At 43.2% G+C, this 22,622-nt stretch overlaps 1 protein-coding gene across 1 annotated transcript in view; it reads right to left on the bottom strand.

The window, feature by feature from the left end:
• Positions 1-22,622, bottom strand: part of LOC137438415 (pappalysin-1-like) — a 173,759-nt gene that overhangs the window by 12,525 nt on the left and 138,612 nt on the right. The window contains exons 19-21 of the mRNA XM_078767041.1: positions 20,157-20,266; positions 16,075-16,146; positions 6,711-6,812 (exon numbers count right to left, since the gene is read on the bottom strand). Coding sequence (XP_078623167.1) covers positions 6,711-6,812; positions 16,075-16,146; positions 20,157-20,266 — 284 coding nt within the window. The remainder of the gene's footprint in view (positions 1-6,710; positions 6,813-16,074; positions 16,147-20,156; positions 20,267-22,622) is intronic.

Here is a 22,622-nt window from a genome sequence, read left to right as displayed (position 1 = left end):
GTTGGAGGGGGGTCGATTGGGCGACCAGCGGAGCGGGTATGGAGACCGCTGGCGACCCAGAAGAGGCTATGAGAGCCTGAGGCCAAGGGAGCCTGGATGTTGCGGAGACCCTCCACAGCGGGTCGTACAGCTAAGGAGCTGTTTGACTGTCAGGGGCCAAGAGTTGAAGGGGGGGGGGGGTGTAGGTTTAGAATGCTCCGAGTGTCGCGAAGAAGAAGAAGAACCCACCTAGATGTAAATTAAGTTAGGCCAACTGTCCGGGTAAGATCGTATATGTGTCTCCATATGAGGGGTACAGCTATGCTAATTAGGTAGGGCTTAAGGATAAACCCCAGTGTGCAATTGCCCTGTGATTTTTCCCTTTGTTGTCATTGCATCACAAAGGGCCGCCACCATAACTACAATGATCGCACTGTAAATGGACTCATTCGCTCACAATGCCACCGGGGCTAACTAACACCCAGCACTGGCCAATCGGCATGCAAGCCCCGCCTAACGACCTTCGACGTCAGTCATCCGAACATTCCCGGAAAGAGATTAAACTCCAGCCTCCCCCCCACCCCCAAACGTATCGTAATGGGGAGCCCATGCCCCGGCCTTTGTGATTCAGTAGCGCTCGGTGATTGGACAGAGAGTGTGACGTGAGCATGGAACTTTCGGGAGAAGGCAAAAAGAAGACGCGTCTTGCCATCTCTCTCTCCCTCGTTCTGGCTTTCGTCGCAGGTGGACGCTGTGGTTTTGGGTGCGCTGGTGAGGAGACGTGTTGGGGCTTTGGGACTATTTGCAACGTGGAAGGAGGGGGTGTTGGTTGACGGTGGTGCCATGCAGAGAAGGAGGGGGTCGCGAGCGAAACAAAGAGGGATCCTGCCTGCTTGCCTCACGCAGCGGCTGGCTGCGGGCATGATTCCTCACCATTTTGTGTGTTTCCCACACGGTGGTTCGAGGTGACGACCAGCAGCCTTACCAGCCATTTGGGGATGCAAAGCTGAGTTTGGCCTATTTTAAAAGGGATTTTATTTTTACTTTCGTTTTCCCCTTGTTTGTATACGAGTCTGATGGAGACGTCTCAATTTAGGAATTTTAGATTACCTCACCATTGTTACTTGCATTTATTTTCATTAAATCATAATTTGATCCACTACGCGGTAACCCGGGTTGCCCCGTGATTTTTAACCATTTTACATAATTAATCAATCTATTTTAGGGGGAGTGTAACCCGGGTTCGTGTGATAGGAAAATCCTTTGTGTCACAACAGCGTGTCACACTCGCGGAACTTCCTCGTTTGATAAATTTAAATATGAATTAACATAAACTAAAAACAAAACTACAAAACATAAGGACTCTTCTCACCACGAGACACACGCACGATACGGGCACGATACGGGCACGCACGCTAGGGTGGTCCAAAAATGCAAAAAAATCACTTTTTTATCTGGATTTTGATGCTCTATTGGATTATTGTTAGAAATGGTCTAAATCATTCACCCAAAAAATATTTTGCATCTGAGTCATCTATAAACTCATACACACTCAACATATAAATTTGTCATTTTGGTCAATTTTAATGAAAATCGTCCATGTTGAGAGGCTTACAAAGACTTTAGAAATATTTTTTCCCTAAATAATGTCATTGATGGTACATACCCCTGTGAAGTCCTCATGGTCGAAACATGAGTCAGACATGTATGAACATGTTTCAAACATGTTTCAAGCATTGTCAAACATGTTTCGACCATGATGATTTCACACTCACAGGTGCAATGCGCATGCAAAAAGTCATGAACCACAAAATGGCTTCGTACATGTACTTTTTGTACTTTTTGTACTAAAGTGCATGTACTTTTTCCACCTATGTTGCTATTGGATTGTTCTCATTTAGCCAAATTTGGTGAAAAACGCCATATTTCAATTGAAGTGTGTATGAGTTTCTAGATGGAATTGAGCGAAAATATTTGGTGGGTGAATGTTTTAGACCATTTCTAACAATAATCCAGTAGAGCATCAAAATCGGAGAGATCGATGTTTTTTGGACCACCCTAACGCACGCACGATCGCCGATACGCACGCCGATACGCACGCACGCCGATAAGGGCACGCACACACGCACGCACGATCCCGGTATTAGTTTATTCTGTTTCGAGTCAACAATGAACTGACCATACATCGCTTCAATCTAGAAACTTTGCAATGACGACAAAGGGATTGCAGTGTTACGATTATATTTCCTATATTATTAGTATTAACGCTAATATTATTATTAAGAAAACAACACTACTATTTTAAGAAACCTGGGCTAATTTGTCTGAAGCGGCCTAAAGTTGAACCATGAAGGCATGAAGCCTGAGGCCTATAAGTACTGTGTCGTTGGAAGACCCGTGACGTCTATGCTTTTGATATTTGATGGGGATTTTAACAATCGGTTTGTTTGTGTTTCACACTGAATGAAAAACGTCAAGGTAGAGCACGGCGATTGTGATATATGACAGGTTCGACGATATGTTCGGCCTGAACGAAATTGGAATCAAAATGGTGGTGTGCGGAGTCAGCCGCCGTACCGCCGTAATGATATCAGACGTAATCACATCACCCTGTCATGTGACCAGATCCTCAGCTCTGATTGGTATACGTTTGAAGGGACATACATACATAGTATATACATGCATACCTACGGACAAACACTGTTCTAGACGGCTTTGCCCTATGGGCTACGCAGTAAAAACAAAAACAAAAAGTTTTCCAACTGGTGATTAATTTGTCCAACTGGTACATACTGAATCATGTGGCGAGGCAGTTGCTCCAAAACAACTTGCCTTCTCCTCCTGGAAGGCTAAAGTGACCAAAGACAACCTCAGTGTATTCCAAAAAGCCCGCAACAAGTGTGTGTCCGCTCTCAGGAGAGCCAGGAAACAACATCTGTCCAACCACAAGAATGAACTTTCAAACTTGTCTCCTTCCTCTCAAACCTCGTGATGCCTTGTTTATTCTGGCTCGGGAATATGCTCCTCTTCAATCGCATCCCTGTTTCAAATGGCACCAATGCCAACTCCACTCGTGAGAAGGCTGAATGCCTCAATTCTGTGTTTGCTTCCAAATCTAGTTTCCCCAATCCCTCACTCTCAATACCCATCCTTTCCTGTCGTGCCCAACTGCTCCTGGACTCTGTCTTTTGCACCTGAAAAGGTGGAGAATTTTATATCAACCCTCAACTCCGACTCTGCCACTGGACCGGACTGCATCAACTTGTGTACCAAAAACCTGCGCTGCTGCTCTAAAAATCTGCTCTGCTGCTCTAGAAACCTGCTCTGCTGCTCTAGAAACCTGCTCTGCTGCTCTAGAAACCTGCTCTGCTGCTCAAAAACCTTCTCTGCTGCTCAAAAACCTGCTCTGCTGCTCAAAAACCTGCTCCGCTGCTCAAAAACCTGCTCCGCTGCTCAAAGACCTACTCCACTGCGCAAAAACCTGCTCCGCTGCTCAAAAACCTGCTCTGCTGCTCTAAATACCTGTTTTGGTGCTCTATTAATACCTGCTCTGCTGCTCTAAATACCTGCTCTGCTGCTCTAAATATCTGCTCTGGTGCTCTAGAAACCTGCTCGGGTGCTCTAGAAACCTGCTCTGCTGCTCCAGAAACCTGCTCTGCTGCTCTAGAAACCTGCTCTGCTGCTCTAGAAACATGCTCTGCTGCTCTAGAAACCTGCTCTGCTGCTCTAGAAACCTGATCTGCTGCTCTAAAAACCTGTTCTGCTGCTCTAAAAACCTGTTCTGCTGCTCTAAATACCTGCTCTGCTGCTCCAAAAACATGTTCTGCTGCTCAAATACCTGCTCTGCTGCTCCAAAAACCTGTTCTGCTGCTCTTGCAAACCCTCTCTCTGCACTGTTCACCCAATCATTTGCCCTTGGTCATCTTCCATCTGCTTTGAAATTAGCCAACATCACAGCATTACATAAAAAGGTGCAAAGACGGATCCCCTTATCTATCGACCTTTCGGTTTCCTTCCAAGCATCAGCAAGGTCATGGAATTCATAATCGTAGTTGATATGAAATATTTCCTTTTCTCCAACAGCCTCATCTCAGATCTTCATCAGACCAGGTCTACTACATAATGCATAACTACATTCTACTACCATACATAATATAATGCTTCTACCTTGGACGTGCTGCATCTACTCTAACAACAATGGATGGAGACCCTCAAAGTCAGACATTAGATCAGGACCGTCTCTGTGGACATAACTCGTGATTTCGAGACAGTCTGACATCCCACCTGACTCACCAAACTTTCTGCTTATGGCATCCAAGGTCAACTCCACACATGGATTACTCAATTATTCTATCAATGTGTGGGTCTCAACGTAATCCTTTCATCTACTCTCCCTGTAAACTGTAAAGGATGAAGTGCCCCAAGGCGGTGTTCTAGGTCCAGTCATATTCCTGATCTTTATTAATGATCTCTTTCACTGTCTCGAAAATCCTCTATTTGCTGATGACTTCACCCTCTGTCGTGATACCCAGGGGATCCTTCAGACAGGCAGGCTGCAGCCTCTTCCCTCTCTTCAGACGATGACAAAATCACAAATTGGACACTGGGAACATGTCTTTTAATCCAGACATATCTCACACTCTCCAAAATAACTGTCAGGAAAACCCTACACCCCCCCCCCCCATCCCCCCCTACGTACTTTCTTGACGATCCTCCTGAGTCACTCAAACTCCTAGGTCTCACTGTCAGCCATGTTCTTTCTTGGGCAAACCACATTTAAAAGTTAGCCTCTAAAGCTAGCCGCCAACTGGGCATCTTCCATCATACAAAGTCCTTGCTTGGCACACCTGAGCTCCGATCCACCTCCAAGGCCTTCATCCACAACTTTATGGAGTACTGCTCTTCCATCTGGTGTGGCTCCGCTGCCTCACATCTTGCTCATCTTGACGCCGTGAAAACCCAGGACTTTATATCATTGGAATCTCCCACAATGAAGCAGAGTATGCAGCACTCACACAGTCCACTATCAGCCCCTTCTGGTAAAACTTCTTCAATCCATAACCACTGCTCACCTACTACACTCATTCGTTCCACTTTTTCCCCACTTGTGGAACCAACTTCCACACTCTTCAATCTGGCTCTTCCCTCCACCTCAAATCGTCCCCAATCCAAAACCATGATATTTTCTACCCTCATTAACCCCACCCAAATCCCTCCTTCCAAATTTCCAGTTTTCCTTCCTAAGTGTTTACTTGTGCATCCCTTCGTGGCCCATTTTCCTCACAGCCTTTGTTTGCCCAAGTCTCCCTCTCTCTTATCCTTCAACTCCACTGTCGATGCTGTCTCTCTCTGTTTGTCTCTGTCTGTCTATCTCTCTCTCTCTCTACTGTTCCTTTTTTTTTTTTTCATCCTGATCCGTTCAGTGTACCAGCTCTTCCACGAGCCTCGATTTTGGATACAAAAACAAAACTGCAACATTCATCAATGAATTGCAGAATGTACTCAAAATGCGACAATGGTCTCTCCCCATTCCCTTTATTACTCCCACCAGAGAGTAATGCATTCGCTCGTGTCCGTGTGTGTGTGTGTGCGTGTGTGTGTGTGTGTGTGTGTGTGTGTGTGTGTGTGTGTGTGTGTGTGTGTGTGTGTGTGTGTGTGTGTGTGTGTGTGTGTGTGTGTGTGCGAGAATGCTTGTGAACAAGATATCTGGAAAAGTTCTGAACGGATTTGGATGAAAGTTGGTGGGATGATTGCCCTTGGGATAAGGAAGAATTGATTAGTTTTTGGTGAAGCTCAGGATATTATTCCAGATCCAGGAAGTTTTTGAAGGATTTTTTACCATTGGAAGATAGGGCTCATTTTTTTTAACATTATCTTCTATATATTCTATATTTAACATTGTGATATGAAAATAGTTTTCATATTTGTTGTAAATGTAGTTTAAACACGTGGTTATGCGTTAGAGCGGTGTATTTTGTTAGCAGCGTCGTCTTCAAGGTTCTTTTTTTTTCTTCTAATAAAGACATATTCTGTCATTTTAAACCACCAACGTGTGTATTCGGTTTCCCCGTTTCATAAAATGTATCGTGTGACACGTATAATGCTTGAAAACTGTTTTTTTTTTTTTACCTCAGAAGAGATATCAACATTTACCTCAGCGAATGTCAATCGCGGTGTCAGTATTTGATGAACTTATAAAGACTTAGGTGAGTTATAAGTGTGACCAGCATGTGCACGGGATTCTTCCCAGAAGAATGAGTGGTCGCATTAGCTTGTACGACCTAAAATGAGCGAGTTTTGTTTTCACGTTTGGGCCAGTTTTACATGTTGTATCCCTAAGGAATGCAACGAACGTTTTTCCCGGCTTACAATTTTATTTGAATTCACACATGCCTCAAAATACACTCACTTATATAGAATTGAACGCTGAATCCGAAAATGTACGTGAAATTGCCTTGTATTTTTAAAACATTATCTTCTATATATTCTAAATATATATCTGTGCAGTGTCTGCCTTGCGTTGTCTTGTCTTGTGTTGTCACTGAACTAGTCCCTCAAACTTTTGTGAAATCGTACTGTTCCAACTTGACCCACGGCGGGAGTATGCGCTCTACTGAGTGGCGTTCTAGTTATTTTTATGAAAACCCGACAATCATTTCAGGAAATGTCACGCGACCTGACTTCACTGTAATGTTGATGGTAGATATGTGCAGTATTTTTGAAGACCTCACCTCTTTGGATTGGAGAGTGGATGCACAGCAGTCGCCACCATCATACTCGCAGTATGCTCGATTGTTCTTGGGGTCACACCATCCGTCCCCTTTGAAGACGTCCTGTCACAGGTAAAGGATGATCAGTTGGTGGAACTCGTCAAATTCAATATCTTTTCCTACCTTTAATCCTACCCTTCCTTCTCAAATTCAATCTGCTTTAATCGTTTTAATTATTATTTTTCCTAATAAAACTGATTTTTCATTCGTGATTACATAATATTCTGTTATAAATTTTCATCGGAAAAAGACAAAGAAGTAAACAAGATTCTAAACGGGCACAACCGTGACTAGTACATATTGTGCAGGTTCCAATGTAACAAGTAAGTTGTAAGTTGGTGATTAACCCTGGTCTTTTATTCCAAACTTCATATTCTGGAACAAATGTTATATTGCTGATAATAATAATCACAGCGAGATCACATGTCCAGGCTGGTCACCAAAGCCGGCCACGATATTGGAATTCCCTGCAGGGCCAAGTCTTTCCTTGGCTGCCATCAGCTTATAATAATAATAATAATAATAATAATGCATTTATTTTATATAGCGCTTTTCAGGAAGCCCAAAGACACTTTGACAGAGTGCAAAACATAATGCATAGCAAAACATAAAAACAATTGCAAAAAAAGAAGAATCAATAGGGAAATATTCAAAGCACAAAGGAGGGAGAAGGAGAGGCGATAGTCAGGGGTTAGATGCTGTGGGTTAAATGTTGAATGCAGTGTTGAACAGGTGGGTCTTGAGTGATGTTTTGAATGTGGTGAGTGAGGAGGAGTCTCTGATGGTGTGAGGTAGCGAGTTCCAGAGGGTGGGAGCAGCGATGGAGAAGGCCCTGTCCCCCCAGGATCTAAATGTGGTCCGGATGGGGGGGGGGTCAGGAGGTTGGTACCAGCAGAGCGGAGGTTGCGGGTGGGAGTGTGTCTGGAGAGGAGGTCAGCCAGGTAGGATGGGGCCAGGTTATGGAGGGCTTTGTAGGTCAAGAGGAGGATTTTGTACTGGATTCTCTGGGAGATGGGGAGCCAGTGAAGCTTGTAAAGGACGGGGGTGATGTGGTCACGGGTCCAGGAATGGGTGAGTAGACGGGCAGCGGAGTTCTGAATGTATTGGAGTTTATTGGTGATTGTTGAGGGTGAACCATAGAGGAGGCTATTGCAGTAGTCCAGACGGGAAGTGATGAAGGCGTGGATGAGGGTTTCTGCAGCCACGGAGGAGAGGGATGGACGGAGACGGGCGATGTTTTTCAGGTGAAAGAAGGCTGTCTTTGTGATCTGTTTAGTGTATTTGTCGAAGGAGAGGGTTTGGTCAAAGATGATGCCAAGATTCCGGATGTGAGGGGAGGTGGATACTGGGAAACCGTCGATGTTGAGGGCAAAGTTATGGGTGGACTTGGTGAGCGTTTTTGGGCCAATGATGATTATTTCAGATTTATCACAGTTAAGTTTGAGGAAGTTGATTTGAAGCCAGGATTTTATTTCAGTGATGCAGTTTGTCAGGATAGAGTGGGTGGCGGTGGAGATGGACTTGGTGGAGATGAAAAGCTGGATGTCATCGGCGAAGCAGTGGAATTGGAGACCATGACGGCGGATTAAGTGACCGAGGGGGGACAGGTAAAGGATGAAGAGGAGGGGCCAAGAACTGAACCTTGGGGGACACCTTGGGGGAGGGGAGCAGTGGGGGATTTGCAGTTATTGATGGAGATGAACTGACGTCTGTCAGAGAGGTATGATTTAATCCAAGAGAGGGCAGTGCCGGTAATGTTAAAGGTGGTTTCAATTCGGGTGAGGAGGATGGTGTGATCGATGGTGTCAAAGGCGGCGCTGAGGTCGAGGAGGATGAGAATGTTGAGGTTGCCAGCGTCAGAGGAGAGGAGAAGGTCGTTGGTGATTTTGAGGAGAGCAGTTTCAGTACTGTGGTTGGAGCGGCATCCGGATTGGAATGTTTCATACAGGTTATTGGCAGAGAGGTGATGTTTGAGTTGAGTGGCTACAGCGCGTTCCAAAACCTTTGACAGAAAGGGTAGGTTGGAGATGGGTCTGAAGTTATTTAGGGTGTCAGGGTTTAGTCCAGGTTTTTTCAGAATGGGGGTAACAGCAGCAATTTTGAGGGAAGGTGGGACGATGCCTGTAGACAGGGAGGAGTTTATTGTTGCAATGATAAGTGGAGAGAGAGCAGGAAGGGTGGCCTTGACAAAGCTGGAGGGGATGGGGTCAAGAGTGCAGGTGGCAGTTTTCATTCCGATGAGGAGTTCAGAGAGGTCAGTAGGGGAGACTGGGGAGAATTGAGACAGGGGATGGCAGGATAAGGGGGGGCAGGTGGTTTGAGGGGGAGCGGGTGCGGCGGTGGTCAAGCTGTTGTAGATGTTTTCAATTTTGCGTTGGAAGAATGCAAGGAAGGAGATGCAGTTGTCTATTGTGAATGACTGGGTGGTGGTGTTCAGGGGGCTGAGGAGTTTGTTTATTGTAGAGAAGAGTGCTTTTGGGTTTCCGGAGCCAGAGTGGATAATTTGAGAGTAGTAGGCGGAGCGGGCGCGGGAGAGGGCATCTTTATAGTGTTGTATGTGGTCCTTGTAGGCCTGGGAGTGAACTGTGAGACCTGTTTTATTGTGGAGTCTTTCAAGTTGGCGAGCACGAGTTTTCATCAGGCGGAGTTCAGGGGTAAACCAGGGAGCAGAATGGGTGAAAGAAACTGTTTTGGTTTTTATTGGCGCAAGTTGGTCAAGGCAGGAGGAGAGAGTGTGGTTGTAGTAGTCAGTGAGGTCAGAAGGGGTGTGGAGGTCAACGAAGGGAGAAGTGGACATTTTTTCAGAGAGGGTCGATGAGAATGAGGTAGGTGAAAGAGCGTTTAGCTTACGGAAGTTGATAGTGCGATAATGCCTTGGTGCTGGGGTGGGGATGTTGATGGTCAGAGTGATGGCTAGGTGGTCAGAGAGAGTGAGGTCGGAGCCAGAGAGATGGTGCAAAATTAGTCCAGTAGAGCAGACAAGGTCCAAAATGTGACCACGGTTATGGGTAGGAAAGTTGACATGTTGAGTGAGGTTAAAGCAGGTGAGTAAATCAGTGAAGTCAGTGGTTAGCGTGGAGTCAGTGGAGTCCATGTGGATATTGAAATCACCAAGGAGGAGGATTGAGGGGGAGAGGGAACATAGCTGGGTCAGAAAGTAGGAGAAGTCAGACAGGAATGATGGGTGTGGTTTGGGAGGGCGGTAGACAACAGCCATGACTGACTGTGTGTGACCAGAGAGTTTAAAAGCCAGGTGTTCAAATGATGGAGCAGATGAGATGGAGATGAGGTTGGTCTTGATGTCTTGTCGGTGAATAACGGCAATTCCACCACCTCGGCCCTCCGAGCGTGGTCTATTGATGTAAGAATATCCATTGGGTGTGGTGAGGTTGAGCGTGTAGTAGTCCAGTGGTTGTTGCCAGGTCTCAGTGAGACAGAGAAAGTCCAGTTTATTTTATTGGTAGACATAAACTGAGGATCATGTTTGATTGGTAGACATATAGACCACCACCATGGTAGACATAAATAAGCAAGAATAATCTGAGGGTGAGAGAAATGCCTGACAAGGTATGATCATGGGCCGCTCTACCAAAAGAGGGCAGCACTAACATTATATCAAGGAAAACCTTGGATAGCAACGTTTCATGCTAAAATACTCTTTACCTTATCACGGTGTCAAAAGTTTTCAGCCGAAGTTTAAAGGGATATGCCCCCTCCATGCCCCCTCCCTCACTACCCCCCCCCCCCCCGAGCCCCTCCCCCTCTCCATGCTCGCTCCCTGTTGAGGTGTTATTAGGTATCTTTCTGCAGGTGGTAAGTACCAAGGCATGATTCTTGCTCAATGCAATGAGTTTGATGGCCTTGCAGTTTTGTTGATTGTGGAATAAAACACTGATCATCATAATTGCTCGATTCTGCTAAGGACCTGATGACTTTGAGCAATGAAGAAAGAGAGAGAGAGGGAGTTGATAATAAGTGACGTGCACTTCATCCTGGGCGATTTTAAACAGTCTCATAAATTAAGCTTCACGTGGCTTAGACAGGTCCATCTTCATCATATTGTGCATGGACATTGCACTATATTATCCACACCATAATTCATGAACCACCACCATGGTAGACATAAATAAGCAAGAATAATCTGAGGGTGAGAGAAATGCCTGACAAGGTATGATCATGGGCCGCTCTACCAAAAGAGGGCAGCACTAACATTATATCAAGGAAAACCTTGGATAGCAACGTTTCATGCTAAAATACTCTTTACCTGCAACACAAGATTGTTCATTCATCTACAAGTTAAGAGTGCTCAAAACTCCAGCTCTTAAGGTTCCAAAACTCCAGCTCTTAAGGTTCCAAAACTCCAGCTCTTAAGGTTCCAAAACACCAGCTCTTAAGGTTCCAAAACTCCAGCTCTTAAGGTTCCAAAACTCCAGCTCTTAAGGTTCCAAAACTCCAGCTCTTAAGGTTCCAAAACTCCAGCTCTTAAGGTTCCAAAACTCCAGCTCTTAAGGTTCCAAAACTCCAGCTCTTAAGGTTCCAAAACTCCAGCTCTTAAGGTTCCAAAACTCCAGCTCTTAAGGTTCCAAAACTCCAGCTCTTAAGGTTCCAAAACTCCAGCTATTAAGGTTCCAAAACTCCAGCTCTTAAGGTTCCAAAACTCCAGCTCTTAAGGTTCCAAAACTCCAGCTCTTAAGGTTCCAAAACTCCAGCTCTTAAGGTTCCAAAACTCCAGCTCTTACGGTTCCAAAACTCCAGCTCTTAAGGTTCCAAAACTCCAGCTCTTAAGGTTCCAAAACTCCAGCTCTTACGGTTCCAAAACTCCAGCTCTTAAGATATCTACTTGTGCTGTTTTCCAAGGCCACTTCCAATAACTAAAGTAACATCACTCAGTAGCGAGCATACCTCCGCAAGGATAAACAGATTACAGTTTGCATCCCACTGATAAGCCAGATCTGGATCCAGATCTGAATCAAAATCTAATCGCTTGTACTTGTCGCCGAACCAACTCATGCATCTAACTTTGTCATAACTCATCCACAACTTTTTGAAATACCATACAATCTATAGTTTTTCAACTTATCTCTCAATGGTGGAGAATCACTTGAAATATTAAAAATAAAAATCATCCCATCCTGATCCGTATTTGGATCTTCACCAAACTCGAATTCATTCTTCCCTCTCTCATACCCAACCAGTCCACCAAGTTTTGTCCGAATCCATCCATAACTTTGAGATATCATGCTATAGATAGTTTTTGGCCCTATCTCTCAATGGTGAAGAATCACTTAAAAAATTGTCAGATCCAGACACAGATCCGGATCTTCACCAAAATCGAACAATTTCGGCTTTGTCACATATCCAAGCTCGCCACCCAATTTCGTCTGAATCCGCCAACAACTTTTTGAGAGACCTTGCTCACAATCATACAAACAGACAGGGGTGAATACATAACCTCCATCTACCTTCGGTGGTGGAGGTAATAATAACACCAATGATAATAGCATAATATGAATGTTACTACAAAACAATATTAATACTAACGAGACGGGCCACCTATGATGGGCCACTTTATAACTGTGGGCAGTTATGACCGAGATCCAATCTGCCCCGCTTTGATCGGCCACATGATCTATGAGGTCCTCTTTATAAAACTGAATCCAGAATTGGATTTTCAATATTTAAAAAAATATTATGATGGGTCCTCAGGGTCTTCAGAGTCCTCGGGTCATTTGGGTCCTCTGGGTCTTGGTGGTATTTAAGGGTCTGGGGTATTTTGGGGTCTTCATGCTCTTAAAGGTCTTTGGAGTCTTAAAGGGTCTTCAAAAGTCTAAGGGGTCTCAGCAGTCCAAAGGGTCGAAAGGTACATTCCGATAGTACAAAATTAATAGACTTATGGAATTAATAGACAGGATGCCACTGAGTTAAAACAGTATGTAATTAATAGACATACTGAAAATACACAGCTGGAGAAGATAAAACTGTAGAGTTTCTTCTTCTTTAAACAATAAAAATTCTGGCTGCCAGACAATGTGATTGATCACGTTAAAATTTTAAACAAGTATTCCCCTTGACGACTAGTTCATAATTTTGAGGTTTCACGTCGATGGAGTGGTTCAAGCGAAACAATTTTTTTAGATTTTCGTTCAATCCAATATGGCTACCAGACCATGTGACCTATGGTTTATTCAAAAACACCCTGGTATTCCCAAGGATTGTGGAACATGTGTGTGAAAGTTTCCACTCGATCTGTCCCGTCGTTCTGGAGGAGTTGATTTTTAAAGGTTTAGTCTTCAAAAAATCATAGCTGCCAAACCATGTGACCAGTGATGTCATGGCCAGGACATTTTTCTTCGTCATGGATAGGCAATCATGCCTGTAAAGTTTCGCCTCGATCTGTTCAGCCATTTCAGAGAAGGGTTTTGAAGGTTTTTATGTTCAATCCGTCATAAATTTACATTCTCCAATATAATTGTTGCATAGATCAGGCTCAAATATTTCAAACTGATTGGATCAAGCATTATACCTGTTGAATTATGACGTCATAAAGAACGCACCGATGACATCATGGTTAACACCACTTATTCCCCATGCATGCATGAGTTCTTTACAATGAGCCATCTTTAAATTTTTGGGGTTTTTTTTTCAATCAAGCAGTTTTGGAGGTAGAGGTCTAAAGTTTTTTTTCCAAGATGGCGCCTGTACAACTTGACTTATGACGTCATAATTGTCATTTAAAAATCTACATGAGCAGGTGCATACTATGGTGAAAATATCGTGTCAATCAGACCAAAAGTTGCCGAGAAAATGATTTTTAAACAGAAAACCCCCCAAAACATCATGGTGGAAGAATAATAAGAAGAAACAGAACAAAATAAATGGGTATCCATCCTGCAAGGATTGGATCCCAAATAATATCCGACCTCCCCAAGAGGTTTTCCTCCTTGGACAAACGCCATGTTAATGTGAATAAATAGCATATTGTGGCGCTTTGTGCAGGGCACCCCTACCAGACGTAAAATATTATAAACCACAAACACGCATGATTACCCAGGACTACTGTTGTTTAATACTAAACAGAAAAAAATCTGGAGGGATCCCGACGTCCTTGAGGCAATATATGCTCATCGTGTCCTCCACAGACTAAAGGACCTGAGCCAAGATCTACTGTGATCTATAGAACCCGGAGAGAATGAGAACATGACCCTTCCTGCCGCTCCCATAGAGAGTGGGTGTACATGCTATGGGGATGTAACCTGCCAGATAGACAACAGTCTCTGCAGCACTTCACAAATCCAGGCTTTAAGGGAGAGTGGCCAGATGGAAACCATTCCTGAGAAAAGGGCACAAGACAGCACGCCCGGAGTTTGCAAAAATACACAAGACTCAGATAATGAGGCAAAAGATTATGTGGTCTGATGAGACGAAAATTGAACTATTTGGCCTGAATGCAAACTGCTATGTCTGGCGGAAACTGAGCACAACTCATCACCCATCTAACATCATCCCGACTGTGAAGCACAGTGGTGGCAGCATCATGCCATGGGGATGGTTTACATGGGGCAAAGACCGGGAAACTTGTGAGGATAGAGGGAACAATGAATGGAGCCAAATACAGGCAAATCCTTGAGGAGAACCTGCTTCAGAATGCAAATGACCTTAGACTGCGGCGAAGATTTACGTTCCAACAGGACATTGACCCCAAGCATACAGCCAAAGCAACACTGGAATGACTTCAAGACAAGAACGTGAAAGTCCTCAAGTGGCCCAGCCAAAGCCCAGACTTGAATCCCATTGAGAATCTGTTGAAAGATTTTAAGATTGCTGTTGACCGACGCTCACCTTCCCACTTGACAGGCCTTGAGCAAATCTGCAAAGAAGAATGGGAGAAACTCGCCAAATCAAGATGTGCAAAGCTGATAGCAACGTAACCAAGAAGACTTGAAGCTGAAATCTCGCTGCCAAAGGCGCTTCTATGAGGTATTGATTGAGGGGTTTCAATACTGTAAATTAGAAATCTCATTTTAATCTACGAGTACACCCGCAGACTCCAGCAGGGGCAGGAAGGGTCATTCCTCTTTGGGGTATATAGATTATAGTCGATCTATGGGCGGGTCTCAAGAACATCGGGTGTGTGTTCATTCACCAAGTTTCTTGTGGAGAGATCGCCAAGTGGTTTAAGCATTCGAGCAAGCACTCCATTCAAAACCGTTAAGGAATGTCTGGCTTCGCAAGCGCTAGCTAGCTGCTTGGTAAATGAGCACACCCCGGTCTTCCTCCCTTTCAGTTTCGTATCAGATGGCCGCCTTGCGTCTTCCACTTTGTCAACTCACATCACTACACCGACGGGGGACCTAGGCGTAACGCTTTTTTACTTCCTGAAGAAGCCGTTGCTCCCACGGAAACGCCTTTATAACTATAAGCTATTTATACACGTTATCACTGCAGGAAAAACGCTTTGGGGAAGTGGGACATTATGAGTATTAATATTGTTTTGTGATAACATTAACAATATGCGACTATCATTAATTTTGTTATTAAAATACGCCACGATAAATCTTCTTCTTTGGACAAACCACGATAAAGCTAATTTAACATTGATATACACCTCAACATGCAACCCATTGACGGCAATGGTGGGGAAAACCGGCTCGGGGGAAAAAACCCCCTTGGGGAGAGTGGGGCAAATGAATGCTCTACAACAACCTTCATTATGTTCCCCTTGGTCATCCTGTCAAGTTTGGTTGAGATTGGATAAGTAACGATGGAATGTATTGGCGTAAAAAATTCATCAGACACACGAAATGGCGTATTATAGTACGATTTTAAATTCAGGCTGTAACAACAAAATGTTAAGAAAGTCGAGGGATGTGAATACTTTCTGAAGGTTATATGTATATATATATATATATATATATATATATATATATATATATATATATATATATATATATATATATATATATATGGTTGTTAATCAAAGGGAGGTGCCCCTCCCTTAATATAAGGGATCCAAATGTTCAAATATGCTAAGGTAATATGTTCCAAATTTCAGCAACGTCCGTAACAGTTACACTTTCTCTATCCTGAGAAATGAATTTAAACAAAGAAATTCAGTCAGGATGCAACGAGACGACTCACCTACCATCTTCCCCTGCTCAGAAAACACTGTAGAATAGTTATTTGGCTTATAATTCTCCCACATAGACAACTAACATACAGACAGACAAACAGACAGACAGACAGAAAGACAGACAGAATAACGCACAAGACCAACCAATATATTTGAAAAATCTTCGATTTTCGCAAGTAAAAAGGCAAACGTTACCTCACATGATGGGATGCAGCAGATGATAGAAGGATCTTGGTACCAGTGCTTTGCACCAGCGCAAGTAATATGCTGAGAAGAGAAGTTTGGTATGGAGAGAAAATGATTAAAAACACATTTTACTGTATTTTCACTCATTCACATTTTACTGTATGAATGATTGTGTTTGTTGTTCCTCCTCAATTTGGAGGTGAGCGGTAAATATATACAGTCATGTGAAAAAGTAAGTATACCCCATGTAAAGTTTTGACTTTTTCAACATATTTCAACATACAGCTATTTGATCTTCATTTCAACAATATTGATAGATAAAGGTGATATAATATAACAAATATCATGAAACATTTACATTTTGTAGTCCATTGTATAATTTAAATAAACATAAATGCAAATTTCGCATGTGGAAAAAGTAAGTACACCCTTGGCTCTAATAGGTGGTATTGCCCCCTTTGGCAGAAACAACCTCAAGTAGGCGTTTCTTATAACTGTCTACCAGTATCTGACATCGACTGGGAGAAATTTTTGCCCACTCCTCCATGCAGAATTCTTTCAGCTGTGCGATGTTTGAGGGGTTTCTTGCATGCACAAAAAAAAAAAAACACCTTTAGAGGCCATTTTTCCCTGCAAGTGGGGGTTGGCCTTTTTCGGGAACTTTGGTTGTTGTTGTTTTTCGGTCCCCTTTTTGAAGCAATGTTTTACGGCCAGATGCCCTTCCTGACGCCAACCCTTTTTGCCGCCTTTAACGACAAGCAGGGAATTAACCAGTGAACTGGTACTCAATTTGCCGACCTCGGAAGGATGACAGGCTGAGTCAACCCCCCTGGCGTTAATTCAGTGATTGACCGGGATTCGAACCCAGGATCCTAGGATCCTAAGCCGGCACCCTAGCCGCTAGCCCAACACCAGGGCTCTTTTTTGCATGCACAGCTCGTTTCAAATCCCCCCACAACATCTCGATGGGATTTAGATCCAGGCTTTGACTTGGCCATTCCAGAACACTCCATTTCTTTCTTTTCAGCCATTCCTTGGTGGATTTACTGGTATGTTTAGGGTCATTGTCATGTTGCAAGGTCCACCTTCGGTTGAGCTTCAACTTTCCGACAGATGGCCTCACATTATCCTCAAGCACCCTCTGGTACAATGAAGAATTCTCGTGGATTATATGATGGTGAGCTGCCCAGGCCCTGATGCAGCAAAGCTGCCCCAAACCATAATATTTCCACCACCATGCTTTACAGTTGGTATCAGGTTCTTGTGGTCAAATGCTGTCTTTGGTTTTCGCCAAACATGTGTTCTGGTACTGTGGCCAAATAGCTCTACCTTTGACTCATCTGTCCAGAGCACATTGTTCCAGAAGTGCTGGTCTTTGCCTAGGTGTTCATTGGCAAACTTTAGTTTTGCCCTGATGTTCTTTCTGGACAGCAAAGGTTTCCTCCTGGCACACCTCCCATGGAGATCAAATTTGTGCAGCCTCTTTCTGATGGTAGACTCGTGCACTTTGACATCAACAGTGGCAAGAGCTACCTGTAGGTCCCGTGATGACATTCTGGGGTTCTTAGAGACTTCTTTCAGCATCTTGTGATCTGCTCTCGGGCTGAACTTGCTGGGGCGGCCTAGCCTGAACAAGTTGGCAGTTCTTTGGAATCTTCTCCACTTGTAGATGATCTTCCAAACAGTCGAATGATTGATTTCAAATTGTTTTGAGATCTTTTTAAATCCCTTCCCAAACTCGTAGGCATCTATGACCTTCTTTCTGAAGGCCTCAGATAGCTCTTTTGATCTAGGCATGGTGATGCCACACACTTCAAAAACAAAGAGCAAACCAAACGAAATGTCTGAGATTTAAATAAGACAGGTTCCTCCAAGATCCTCTCTAACGATGTTCTAATCATTTGCACCTGAGCTGGTGCACCTGATTCAAATTTTAGGTATTTGAAGTAGTGACAAATGTAGGGGTGTACTTACTTTTTCCACATGTGAAATTTGCATTTATGTTTATTCAAATTATACAATGGACTCCAAAATGTAAATGTTTCATGATATTTGTTGTATTTATCACCTTTATCTATCAATATTGTTGAAATGAAGATCAAATAGCTGTATGTTGAAATATGTTGAAAAAGTCAAAACTTTACATGGGGTGTTCTTACTTTTTCACGTGACTGTATATCCTTAAGCAAGTAAAAGTTTCTGCATAAAGGATGTGGTATTGATTCCGAGAGGAATTCCTGAAAGTTAATTCGGGAAAGAATTTGTAGTTCCAAGAAAGATGCAATATGCTGATGTGAAACAACCATAAGCCTGGTGTTTGCCTTACAGTTAAGGTGGCTCGCTTGTGATCTTAGGGTTTTGAGTTTGAGCCCCTGTGGTGTCGTTGAATTAACACAAAAGGGTTGACTAAGCGTGTCATCCGTCCGAGGTTGGCAAAATGAGTGCCATCTTACTGGTGATGGGGGGCATTGCATAAGCGGCACAGTCACGCCTCCAGAAAATGATGCAGCCAAGCAGCCGCAGCCTGTATATGAACCACCAACTATTAGGCATGCCAAGCTGAAAATGCTCTGTGGATTTTGAATAAGGAATGGCAATTGAACTAATAATTTAATCTTGTGCCAACCAACAAAAAGTGACCACAACCTGGAGCATGGCAGAGAGCTGTGGAAGCCAAAAGAGTGCGGTAGTGTACACGGAAAATTAGAAAATGTGCAAATCCAGTCGTGGAAAATGGGGGCTAATAAGCTATCTGTCCCACTTGAATAACTTTTTACAGTCATACACGGTTTGATTGACAATTTATATTAATTATCATTCACCATCAGCTGGAACCTCTCCTGGAAAGACCCATATATCAAAGTTGACTTCCAAATCAAGCCACAGACTGGGTGCCTCTGTCTTTCCTATCCCTTCTTTGGTAAATCTGAAGTACCATGATCTACCAGGCCTTTGTCCTGATCGAAATCAATTACTTCTTTACCCGATGGACTTCTGCTGCGACCTAATTCACACATCTCACTCCTGGATGTTGTGCACCCCAAAGTTGCCAACATCATTGGCGTCTCACGTGCAGAAGAGTCACATGGCCTGTGGCATTCCCTTCACAGACAGATTGTCGGGTGCCCTGTTTCCCACTCCCTTTTCATGCTGTTCTTGTCCCCCTGCGCATTCAGCCTTCTCCTCCCCATTTCCTCCAACAAAAATGACTTTAAAAAAAACCCCTCCTTGTGAATCTCTCAAGGACCAGGCTTGATGATCATCAGCACTCCTTTGCTTCTAAGTCTCTTCGATCCAGCATGATTACATTCTTCTTAACAGAGCTTCTTGGCAGAGAGCAGTACACCACCATCTCAATTTATCTTCTATTCCTACCTACCATATCATCTCTGACATTGCGTGTCCCCTAGTTACCTCCGCCAAAGGTGGGTGGACATTATGTTTTCACCCGTCTGTCCGTCTGTGAACAGCATATCTCAAAACATTATGGACTGGTTCATATGAAACTTGATGGACAGGTTGGGTGTGTGACAAGGACGAATTGATTAGATTTTGGTGAAGATCCAAAAGATCCACTATGCGCATTGCACATCACGTGCAGCGTTTTTCACCTCCCTGCGCCATATTTTTACTGTTATTTAAAAAAAAATGTTTCTGTACACCTCGCTCGGTTTGGAAGCCACCATCTACAATTCCAACAGAAGAGGCACAATTACTCTTTTTACGGAAAATGTTTTTCGAGTTTGTTTCATCCTCAAAAATAGACCGTGGTGAACACACATCAGTGTTAAGAGATTGGCTTTTAAAAGCTACCCTCATGAAGGAGGACAGACATCTGTACAAACACACAAATTGACATGTTATATATGGTAGATTTTTAAATATATAAATTTTAAAATCATTCACAAGGTTACTTCCTGCTGAATGGAAGTAAACTTGTAAATATCAAATTATTTTTATGTCTGTCATTCTGGCTTCGATTTTTTTTTTCTTAGATTAGGTGATAAGAACATTAATGTGACGACATTGATGTATAAATGTGTCGGATGCTCGTCTCTAAATCAGACCGTGGTTCCTTCATGTTGACCCACCTTAATCCGTGTTGCATTGATTTCGGGTGCTAGTGCCCCTGTGTGGAGGTGTACGTCAGGTATGACCGGGTCCGTGAGAGGCACCGTGCAAGTTGGCTGACAGAGTGCGCCTGCACATGGGATGTAGAAGAGACGGTTATCGACTAAAAAAGAATAAACCTAATCATCTTGGACAGCCTTATATCATCTTTTTTTTTTTTTTTCTTTTTTACACTTTATCAAACATTTTGCATATTTAATACAATATCATATTCTGGCCACAGATATCAATCTAATACCACTCCACCTTTAGAGCCATAAGGAGGGTAACGTGTCGCCTCCGCTGATGAAAGATGAAACTTAAGGATTTGGACTCGAGTCCGACAAAGGTTGTTTTTTGCTTTGTTCAGAATCGACTAAAGATCTGGAGTCTTGTCATGTATTAATATAAATTCCTGAAATTTAAAATGAAAAATTCCACTGACCCACCTCAATCTGTGTTGCAATATGTCTTGTTAGACATCCAAAATATAGATATAGGTCATTAGTGGCAATTTCTGCAGCCCATTCATGGCATTCATCTCAAATAATCACAAAGTGTGTAAATAAATAAGCAAGAAGACGTCATGCAGAGCTCGATACTTGCAAAATCCCCCCCCCCCCCTCCAAAAGGTTGAAATTGATCAAGCAAATTGTCCATTTTATCAGATCAAAATTGACGATGTTGATCAAAGCTCGGGTCAATAGGATGAAAATTTATGATTTTTCAGATGAAAATTGATTTTAGAAGTTCGACCTTGAGTTGATCTTTGACCTTTTGACCTCAAATATAGTTGGTTTCCGAATTCATTGAGGCACTATGCAAATGCCGTTAAAATTTCAGGTCAATCGGATGAAAATTGATTTTTCAGTTGAAAATTGATGATTTTGGAGGAAGTTTGACCTTGAGTTGACCTTTGATCTTTTGACCTCAAAAATAGTTGGTTTTCCAATTTATTGACTCAATATACAAATGCTGTTCAATTTTCAAGTCAAACGGATTAAAATGGCGATTTTAGAAATGTGACCTCCAGATGACCTTCGACCTTTGACCTCAATCAATAGGCTTCTCAAAGGTGATGACCTCTACAACTTGGTGAAGTTTCATGATGATCGGTTTAGAATTGTGACCTGTAGGCCAGTGACAAACATGACAGACAGACAGAATAACAAACACAACACAACCGACAAATATACTTGAAAAATCTTCGATTTTGCAAGTAATAAACTAATTAAATTAACTCGAATAATGAGTCAAACAGAAACACAGAAATCCAAGGAACCTGGATACAGGGGAGGCCATTTTGCCCACCATGCCCATGCTACATCAACATCACATTTTCAATCTAGTAGTTTAGTCATTGGTTGCATGTGGTGCTTGGGGATGAGGAGGGGGACAGTAAAGGAGTGAGGGGGGGGGGGGGGTCAAACAATGGTGCAGGTACAGGAATATCAGCATGGTGTTTATATCTTCTTCTTCTTTGGGGTGACAGAGGGTGTGAAAAGGGGTTATAGTTTGAAGAATCAGTAAAGACTTAAATCGCATTCATTTTTTAAACGAGACTCTCTCACAAACATCACAATCACTACACATGTATATATTCATCCATCCATTCCTGGGTTACCAACTTTGACCTCACTTGCCTTGATGAGCCTATTTAGTCCCTTGCCTGATTAAGGTCTCCTTGAACAACAACAACAACAACAACAACAGGCATTTTAAGGCCATTTTCCCTCCTGGAGCAGGGGTTAGCCTTGCGGTCCCCATGACAATCTTCTCCATATTGCCCTATTTTCTGCATCTCCCCTTGACCGCATTTCTTCTTCCACTATCTTTAGCCAAGTCTTTCTCGGTCTTTCCCGTCCTCTACTTCCTTCTACATTCATTTCCATCACTCTTCTCAACCAGTCACTTCTCCCTGAACATGGGATGAAATCACCAGAACATTGATTTCATCCATTGTTCTAACTGTCTGATCCACACTAAGTTTAACGAGCAAGACTGGTTCATCATTCCCCCTCAACAGAGTCAATCCTCTTCCATTCCATACAATACGAGGACATTTGTGCACTTTTGAATAGAGAAAAGGAGTCATTCTGCTGTTTTGTGTCACTGTGTCGCAATGAGCATGGAGAGAAAAAAGAAAATCAGAGAATTGTCTGAGGAGGTCAGACACAAGATTGTAGCCAAGCATGGACAATCTCAAGGCTACAAGTCCATCTCCAGAGACCTTGATATTCCTGTGTCCACCGTACGCAATGTTATCAGGAAGTTTAAGGCCCATGGCACTGTAGCCAATCTCCCCGGATGTGGCAGCAAGAGAAAACTTGATCGAAGATTGCAGTGAATGATTGGTCGAAACGCGGAGAAATCACCTCAATCAACTGCCAAACAGATTCAAGCTGACCTTCAGACACAAGGTACGATAGTTTCAACTCGCACCATCC

This window comes from Myxine glutinosa, chromosome 13 (genome assembly GCF_964187855.1).
Source record: "Myxine glutinosa chromosome 13, kmMyxGlut1.1, whole genome shotgun sequence".
NCBI classification, from domain to species: Eukaryota; Metazoa; Chordata; class Myxini; order Myxiniformes; family Myxinidae; genus Myxine; species Myxine glutinosa.
The sequence above is the reverse complement of the archived record's forward strand: the minus strand, read 5'-3'. Positions and strand labels throughout refer to the sequence as shown.